The sequence below is a fragment of the Lindgomyces ingoldianus genome (genome assembly GCF_010093535.1).
Source record: "Lindgomyces ingoldianus strain ATCC 200398 unplaced genomic scaffold BDR25scaffold_19, whole genome shotgun sequence".
Taxonomy (NCBI): Eukaryota; Fungi; Ascomycota; class Dothideomycetes; order Pleosporales; family Lindgomycetaceae; genus Lindgomyces; species Lindgomyces ingoldianus.
In genome coordinates, this window is record NW_022985180.1 from 256887 (window position 1) to 265624 (window position 8738).

An 8738-nucleotide genomic window follows, 5' to 3' on the forward strand; every position below is an offset into this window, starting at 1 on the left:
TGCGCTTGCTGGGCATGTGTCGTTGGGAGAGCCGCCAGAAAGGCGAGGAGGCCCGAAGAAGTCCAGTGCATGATGAAGGCGTTGTGTCTCTCGACAACAAGTACTGGTAAGGAGCATTCGCTGAACGTCCTGTGTACGCTTCCCCATACTTGTACTCTGAAAGCTACTTAGCAAAGAAACAACGCGCAAGACACTGTGGGGCTTGCAAACTGCCGTTACTCTAAGAGACGTCAGTCAATTTCGAGTTCCATGATAATTACCCGGAAAGGTAATCTGTGTCCTTTCGCTTAATTTATTCGGGAAGCCAAGAGCCTGGAGGGACAACACTCTTAATTATGCGATAGCCAAATGACCCAATAACACAAACCTGTTGTAGACTCCTTGCAGATTCTAATTTTCTAGATAAGATAGGCGAAAGTTATGGGTTTAACAAAGATCTGCATTGTTTGGGGTGGCAAAGGGTCCACGGGTGTAAAGATCCGAGTCGCGGGAAGTGACAAATACTAGGTTCTAGCACCTGCGACGGGGCATGACAGGGTATGATGGGGCTCCAATTCAAGACAGTAGATATTTCCCTTTTGTTACCTCTCCAATTCCAGCAAGACGACAAAGGATTGTCTAACGCGTAGCCAGGGTAGCCTAAGGTACTGGCGTGTGCGGTGAGCTTGATCTCAATCCTCTAAAGGACGCATCCTGCATTGTGGTACAAGTAAATAAATTCCTGGGAGGCGAGGAGACAAGCAGTATCGAAGAAGGAAGGCAGCCCATGAACACACTGTTGAGCCCTTCACCCTTAACCTCCTACCACGAACCATCCATATGAGTGCCTTCGACAAGAACACCTCCTCAAATCAGCCCTTATCTACAATATCTACTCTTCATCCTTCTCTCCTACGCTCTTATCATCACCCTCGTCTTGTTCACCCCCGTTTGCTATTAGTTGCACTGCACTCGGGTAGTTGTCCTCCATTTATTGTTCATCCTCATCCACGTCCACCTGCGTGTCATCCAAGCCAAATCGGCGGTGATTAGGATACCGGCCCCAATTATCCTGCTCTTCCTTGTTGAAATAGAGGGGGTTTAGGATCTTCGGTTGTGGCCATTTGCAGAATCGGGGACAGTGCATGTAGTCGTTCACGGAACGCAGCTGTTTCACTAGGCCTGTTGGCAGAGTGCACAGAAATTGAAATATCTCTTTGTTTTCCCTTTCGGTATGGTTCTTAATCCTATAAACTTCGCCACCAATTTTGATCTTGACAAGGTTCTTGTGTTGTTCTGTTTCCAATTTGAAGGTTTGCTTCTCTTGAATACGGAAGTTAATAAGATGAACCTCACTCTTAGTCATTACCCGGATGCGCTTGGTCCTTTGAGTGGCAACCCTCATGGGTGTGGTCTGGGCTACTTTCGGGACAGAATCCTTGAATTGCTGAGTAGATTTCCCCGCTGGTTTCAGCCTACCCGCTTCTGGGACCAGCTGGTTAATTCCTTGAAGAGAATGGGAGTAGAAGGTGCCAGTCGCTTTGAAAACTTCCACGTTTGCGTGCTTAAAGCGCTTGCGAAGGCACTCGGGCGATTTATTTTCCCCGTGCAGCTCGTTCCATGTCTCTGCAATCTTGGTGAAGGGAAGCGGCGTACCCTTCCATGGCGCCCGCAAAATGTAAGCACCTTTGAGTTCGGCAGACATATTAGCGAGCTTAGTTACAGCCCAGTCAATGGGACATTCGTCTTGTTTTGAGGTTTGAACTAGGGTTGGCAAGGTCGGTGCCTCAGGCAGCGGAGTCAGTAATTGCTCTGGCTTGGGCACAGTCGCTGTTGTCGATGCTTGGGTTGGCGTTGGTAGGGTTGGGGTTGAAAGGGAAACAGGGGGTTTAGGGCTTTTGTGTAGCACCTCCTTGGACTCGTTGATCTTTTGGCGTTTCATTAGGGGCGCAGTGTGATTTTGGCCTTGATCGTCTTCTGATGCAACATCGTCTCCACGGTCTTTGCGCTTGAGCGATGGGCTTGGAGGCATGGTGGAAGGGGTCTGGCTGTCAGGGCCATGTTGAGATACTACACCTGGTTGCGTTTTTTCCATGTCGAATGATAAAAGGTTTCGTAGCGCACAGAGAGGGTGTGTCGTGGAGGGACTGAAGGAAGGAGGCTCTAAGTACTGGAACTGCGGGGAGCAGGCTCACGCGGTCTGATTCTCATCCCCTCCCTTTGTGTTATACTCATAATAGATTTGAATAGGCGGCTTGAACTAGAAATAAAGGTTCACTCGACTAGGTGAGGAGCCAAACCGTTAGGGTGATCTGTGCGCAATATTGTCTCTGTACATGACTGAGGCAAGAAGCGAATTAATGATGAACTATGCACCTCGCCTTGGTGGGAGTGGATCATTCACCTGAAAATTTCACAATAAGGACTGAATGGGATGGCTGGACAGTCAGTTGGGGGATCTCCCAACCGCCACACCGCCCTCCATCACGGACGAGAACGTGACGAACAAGACCTAGAATAGTGTCTGATTTCGCGAAGCGGAGACAGGAGGTGAAAGCGGCGATATACAGTAGCTGTAGGCAAATGCACTAGCCACCTGCTTCTTTCGTTAATTCATTTTCCACATTTGTGTCGCGTTAAATCAACGAAGCAATGTAGGCAAGGTGAAAAAATTAACGTTGAGAAGTTAAATACGTGTCTTACAAATGCGTAGCTAGTACGGTGGACTGCATATGTCCCGGGGCTTCTAAATATTGAGACTGGGTATCGAACGTAGTTGGAAACTGGCCCCCTAGGTGTCGAGAGCGACCTATCATCGAAAATTGAATCATTCTGGTGAAGTTTAGCGACAGCATGTGGGGTAGGACTTGTATCAATGTCGTACATTATGCAGGGAGTTCTTGCGGAGACTGGGGGGCAGGTATTGGCACAGTTGGCGCAGCTGGGTAGTTCTGCTTCCTTGTTGATTCTAATCTCCCAAATGGAGATTTCCAGCGGCTTCCAGGTTTTTGCGTGCCCACAAACTCGTTGCTTCGCACAGTGGGCAATTCAGCCACGAGGGGTGTTGACGGAGGTATGTTTAATTCTGAACTAGGATCTTGAATCTTCTTGCCTGCTCCTGCAGTTGGATCATCGACTCTTCGCTTTCGCCCTCGGTGTTTGCCGATGATGTAGGCGGAAATTGCACCTGCAATGGCAATGACACCTAGGGGTACACCGACTCCAATACCAATCTTTGTTCCGCTGGACAACCCTGATTGCTTGGATGCCGATGGCCTGGGGTCCTTCGTGCCGGTTGGTGTGCCGGAAGTGTGAGTTCTCGTTACGGTACTTAGAGTTGCCGCATTTGATCTGATTTATGTTAGCATGCACGACGAGTAGCGATGAGATGTTAAATATATGGTAAAACGCACCTAGCGCCTGTGGGCTTCGAAGTTGCCGTGGAGCTTGCCGTGGAGCTTTCGGTGGAGCTTTCGGTGGAGCTTTCGGTGGAGCTCGCCTTTGTAGTAGCCTTCTTTGTCGTCGTTTTCGTGGCCGAAGACGATGCAGAGTTTTGGCGATGAACAATATCCGCATTCACGGCAGCCACACTCCAAAAGCAAAGGCAGAGGGCTGAAAGGAGAGTAATGAATCGCATATTAATGGAGATAGATGGAATCGCGAATTCTCAGACATACAGTACGACGAGGGTGACTTGACCTTTCATACTATTAATGGCCCGTTTTCAAGGACAGCCTTAGAGCAGTGACGTGGGGCGTCCCAGAGCTGTGCACATACAAGAACCATTCACGTCGCAGCTACTGATGTCAGGCATGTCAGGCCTCCAGCGTTGCTGTAACGGCCCCCCCAAAATACAGAGGCAAAGCAACAATGATGGCTGTGAGGCACAAAAGTGGAGCAAAGCAGGAGACGGCTAAGTTGATGCTAAACTGTACAGGGTCAACCATACAAAATATACGTATTACTATGGGAACTTAGGGCGCGAAACGAGATATTTTTGGGAGAGGGCGGTGCACCTGTCGGCATCATGCTAAAACTATTTAATATTGCTGCACGCTAGAGTTTTAGGGTTAGCTCTCCAACCGCATTCTTCGACGTCCCCTGCCTGTCCAACAGAACCCCCAGCACATCAAAACTTCAAATGCACAGTTTGAGCCAAATTACTACTCTAAATGTAATCTTTCTCAACTCTCCACTTCTATCTTCCTGCTACCGGGTCTAGAGAACTAGGCTGGCCACCAGAAGTCCCGTGATTTCGCGACTGGGTGGTTCATCGAGCGCCTATGGAGATTACTTCCTCGGGGCAAGCCATGATACCACATACAACCTCTCTCTCACCTCTCATCTCCACTCTTCTTATCTCCCTTCTTTTCAAGTATACATTTCAGCGAGAAATGTAACGAAAATAATCGCTGTTCGAGCATGCTGTCCGACCCCATCCGCTTTTGTAACCACATTACCTTTATTCGCCCTTTCATGGATCAGATAAGTTACCATTCATTGGTCTACTACTAAGCCTTGCGACGAGACTAGAACTCGACCGTCCATCCTTAAGAGATAGATCGTACCCAGTGCTGCCTCGCCCACCACGCCATCCCAGACTTGGGCTATTCAACTGCAAGGCTCGGTCTATCGCTGCATATGAAATAACCCCGCATAAAAGTATATCATGCCCTCATCATTGTGGGCACCTTTCTTTTAAGGCCTGGCAAATAGAACTGACTCATCTTTGATTTAGATCCGAATCTTAACCTCTTGACGGGGTTAGGTTTGTTTCTAGCGGTTTGAAGGATACGGTACACGAATTCCAGGGCATGAACTAGTCTACTCCGAAGCCTCTCCAAGAGGACAAGGCCGAGTCCAGAGAATGAGCGAAAGTCTGCGTCTTTGCTCTGAGCTGCATGTCCAAAGAGTTGCAGCATTTCGAAAGGTCTAGTACGTCGAGTTCTCTTTCGACACTAGCTTCTACTCTTCGCTTAAACGTCGAGGTTCATCTTGTTATAATTGAGAGCTTTGCAGCCTTCCGATTGGCACGGAACGTTATGTAAACAATACATTTGGGCCTTTAAACAGATCGTTTTGGAGATATTCTATGAAGGAAATCCACAGCCCCGGACATCGAGTATCGCCGCGTTGGTTGGATGAGAATACCCAATATAGTATAAGTGCATTATCTCAACTCCAAAAGGCGCCGTGCAAGAGGAAGAAAGATAATTTCCAGAATATCGCGAAGAATGGGATAAGACGGCAAGGAGCCTGAAGAAAGGGATGGAAAAGCGTGGGAGACACTCTGGTGGGTCTTGGTTCGGAGCTATGGTTAGAACCTCTGCAATTAAGATCGGAAAGAAGTCAAAGAATGAGAGCCTGAACAGCTCGTAAAGACATCTCAGAGTATGACGGAAGCACGCATAGTTATCAGCCCGAGATATGCTTATTCTTTGCTCACCAAGAATGAGCGCTAATCTCAGTAGGAACAAACCCGAGTTCATTCAAGCGGCAACATTCATCGGCCGTGGAAACGTCGACCAGCATCTGCAATAATTCTAGCAAAATCTCCAGGATGGACATACTACTGTGGCTCAACTGATTGGTAAGGCGTCCGGAGAAATCAAGAGTATGGTACGCGAAGAAGCAAACAGAACAATTGCGTTTCTGCATACGCACCCCCAAAAAATCCAAAATGTCGTAGCTACCGAATCCCCAGATACAAGGTGCCACATCGACTCGGCCTCGAATCATGATAAATCTATGAATATGTTGGAAGCTCAAGCCTAGAGTATTTCGGACACGAACGCTCTTCCAACCTATCCATTTGTCAGTAAGAAGTCAGAAGGTTGCCTTTCATTGGATGTTTTAAAAGCAATTGCACGGTAGCAAAGCACAAGGGTGGAATATTTTCATTGAGTGGCTTAAGCTAAAAGCCAAGGTATATTAGAATTGCGGAAAGTCTAGCGGGAGAGAGAGAGCAGGCTGATAAGATTTTTGACAGCTGAACCCCAGACAGAATCGATTTTAGAGTAATGAAGGATACCTGTCGAAGTGCTCCCTGCATTCATATGGAACGCGGGCTCGTCCATGCTTGGGAATCAGAGGGGCATTCTTGAGACCTTACTCCAGCTGGTGCTGTTGACCAGTACCCAGGCAGCTCGACATCTGCTAGCAAGCACCACAGCGTCATCGAAAGGCTTAATCTCAGATTGGGCCTTGCTTGAGCTTCCCTTGCTTTGTTTAAGTGTTGAAGTTCCACCTAAACCTATTCATATCTTCATCGACGAACTGGGTTTTGGGTTGGCCGGATGAATAGTGTTGCCATATGACTGGTGTGGCCGGGTGACTTGTGGAACATGTTATTAGCAACGTCTCCTTTGAAAGCGCTCCGGATGTCGGTACGCTTGCAAAGGGGCTTGATGTTGCGCCGAGAGCGAAGTTTGTATCGCCAGAGAGTGTTATGAATAGCCAGCGTCTTGAACAGCTAAGAATATCTTCAGCACGAGGGCAAGAACACATTTTCTGTGCCGTAGTATCCTGAACCTCATCATCTCACCTTCTCTATCAGTAGCTCTGCAACACCACTGTGATAGTGTCATAATTGGTTCCAAACAAGAAGAGTGTCTAAGGAATTCAGACTTGATTCCTAAATCACCCATCTATCCCTCGAGATTAACCATCTTAGTCCCAATAATAACTCCACATATTCAACCCCGCAAACTCGTCCGCATAGGCCTTAGCCCTCCCCTCACCCCCCGCCCCCGCACACACCACCAAGGGCAGAAAATGCTCCGCTCCGCCTCTAGGATGCATCTCATACGCGCCCTGCCACTTCCTCCATCCCTCAAACTTGCCAGCCCTCTCAGATAAATCGGCCGTTTGTACGGCATCGGTGACTTGCCGACTCCACTCCTCATTCAGCGCTTTAAACGACGGCATGCGTGTCTGCCCCGAGAACATTGCGCGCAGGTTATGCAGCGACGCGAATCCCGAGCCGACGATCGCGATATTCTGGGCGCGGAGGGAGGAGAGCGCGCGGCCAAGGGCGAAGTGTGTGGATGGGGATTCGGAGGACAGGACTGAGAGTTGGATGATGGGGATGTTGGCGGAGGGGTTGATGAGCATCATCGGGATGAAGACGCCGTGGTCCCAGCCTAAATCCCCCCGGGTTTTGTTAGCTTCTAAAACCTGACCGTTGGTAGGGTAGCTGGGGGAATTAACGTACCTCTGCGATCATCCATCTTAGACTCCAAACCCCGCTCCTTCAAAACCCCTTCCACCAACCCCGCAACCTCCTTACTCCCTGGGGCATCATATTTCAACGCATATGCCTCATCCGGAAACCCGTAATAATCATACAACAACTCATGCTTCTCCGAACAACTAATCGTGGGTACTTTGGTACTCCAATGTGCGGTCACTAACACGATCGCCTGCGGCTGCTCCGGGGTCCCGAGTTTGAGGATCTCAGGGACTCGCGTTCGTAGCGATTTTACAATGGCGGCGTGCGAGGGATCGCCGAGAATGGGCATCGGGCCGCCGCCGTGGGAGATGGAGATTACGGGCGCGAGATGGGGAGAAGATGCTGACATGTTGGCGTTAGAAGTGGTGGGCTGGGTTGGGAGGAAGCCGGAGGGGTGGAAGGGGAATTGCTGGAGGCCGTGGAAAGGATTGAGCGTAAAGTTTGAGGGTCGTAATTGAGCGCACGTGAGGCGAGGTTGCAGAAAGCTGACGAGGGAGTGAGCGAGCACGAAAGATGACTTGGGGATTCTCATGACCCATCGAGAGGGATTGAACACGGACGTGTGGCCATTTTGAAGGCACTGCGTTGGTACATGGAGTGAGAGCTGTTCGACATGTTTGTAAGATGCATGAATGGGCGGAATTGATTCCATCTCGGCAATCTGAGGTGCTGACTTATCATGTCGGGATCGGAACAGGCGGTATCCGGTCACATGCTTCCGTCACTGTGATATGTCAACAAGGGAATTACGGATGTATGAGATGAATTTATGCCCAGGCGCATGTACCATGTGCTTAGCTAAAAATACAGCGAGGCTTCCCGCTACCCGAACTCCAGTCCAGAAATCCACTCCGAGAATACTCACTCTAGCATTGATTCTGACCAGTTCCTCAAAAGAAGGAGAGAATGAACCTCTCTTTAAATCTCTGGGCTCTCATCAGTCTCTATCCAACCTAAAACCGCCTGTTTGAATTTGTACTCACCTATTCCATCGCCGCCATCAGCCGAGTCATCTTCCCCAGCCTTCATTTCGATATTCTCCTCGTTGTCCTGCATGACCTTGGCCTTCTTGGACGCTCGACCCTTGCCTTTTCCAGAAACCTTCTGGGCTTTCGGCTCAGCGGGAGTCTCCGTGTCAGCGTCATTAGAGTCACCACGCTCAGCAGCTTCGGTGGACTCGGCCTTGCGTTTGCGAACGGTCTTTGGTTTGGCGGTCTTAGACACGTCGCCGCCGAGAAAGGCAGAGAATTTTGGATACGCTTCAGCTGCCTTGCGCTTGACGGGAGGGAATATCTTCTGGAGAGATCCAGGGGTATTACCAGTCAAGGTAGCCATCACGTTGTAGTCGTACTGTAAATATAGCTTGTCAGAACACTAAAACAGACGAGAGAGGGAAGACTAGACTGCTTACTTTGTCAGGGCCAGTCTGAGCGATATACGCCGCCGCAAGCATACGCGTCTCACGGGCGTCAAACCCAGCGATGCAACCGACATTGTCAAGGGAAGCAGAGTCCTTCTTGGGAGCCAT

At 49.4% G+C, this 8738-nt stretch overlaps 4 protein-coding genes across 4 annotated transcripts; all 4 read right to left on the reverse strand.

Annotated features, from left to right (window-relative positions):
- Nucleotides 1-785: 785 nt before the first annotated feature.
- On the reverse strand, nt 786-2112 carry BDR25DRAFT_343469 (uncharacterized protein). The gene has a single exon (XM_033693827.1). It carries the CDS (start codon nt 2072-2074, stop codon nt 971-973), a length of 1104 nt encoding a protein of 367 aa, XP_033546608.1. The 5' UTR covers nt 2075-2112; the 3' UTR covers nt 786-970.
- Nucleotides 2113-2675: 563 nt separating this feature from the next.
- BDR25DRAFT_343470 (uncharacterized protein) lies at nt 2676-3641 on the reverse strand. Its single transcript, XM_033693828.1, has 3 exons — nt 3393-3641; nt 2864-3330; nt 2676-2811 (listed from the first exon to the last, which is right to left on the reverse strand). Exons 1-2 carry the CDS (start codon nt 3614-3616, stop codon nt 2865-2867), a joined length of 690 nt encoding a protein of 229 aa, XP_033546609.1. The 5' UTR covers nt 3617-3641; the 3' UTR covers nt 2676-2811; nt 2864.
- A 3007-nt stretch (nt 3642-6648) lies between these two features.
- On the reverse strand, nt 6649-7559 carry BDR25DRAFT_227629 (Extradiol aromatic ring-opening dioxygenase; the record flags this gene model as incomplete). The annotated part of the gene is made up of 2 exons (XM_033685252.1): nt 6649-7121; nt 7193-7559. The coding sequence occupies 2 exons, from the start codon at nt 7557-7559 to the stop codon at nt 6649-6651; spliced, it is 840 nt and encodes a 279-aa protein (XP_033546610.1).
- Nucleotides 7560-8200: 641 nt separating this feature from the next.
- BDR25DRAFT_181666 (uncharacterized protein) lies at nt 8201-8738 on the reverse strand (the record flags this gene model as incomplete). Its single annotated transcript, XM_033684218.1, has 2 exons — nt 8201-8560; nt 8622-8738. Coding segments are annotated over 2 exons (477 nt in total), but the record flags the coding sequence as incomplete, so codon positions are not given.

Bases quoted from the DNA above. Each gene is read 5' to 3' on its own strand.
- BDR25DRAFT_343469 (XM_033693827.1), bottom strand. From the start codon at position 2,074: ATGGAAAAAACGCAACCAGGTGTAGTATCTCAACATGGCCCTGACAGC.
- BDR25DRAFT_343470 (XM_033693828.1), bottom strand. From the start codon at position 3,616: ATGCGATTCATTACTCTCCTTTCAGCCCTCTGCCTTTGCTTTTGGAGT. The intron at 3,331-3,392 runs GTGCGTTTTACC...AACATAAATCAG, and splicing joins TCGAAGCCCACAGGCGCTAG to ATCAAATGCGGCAACTCTAA.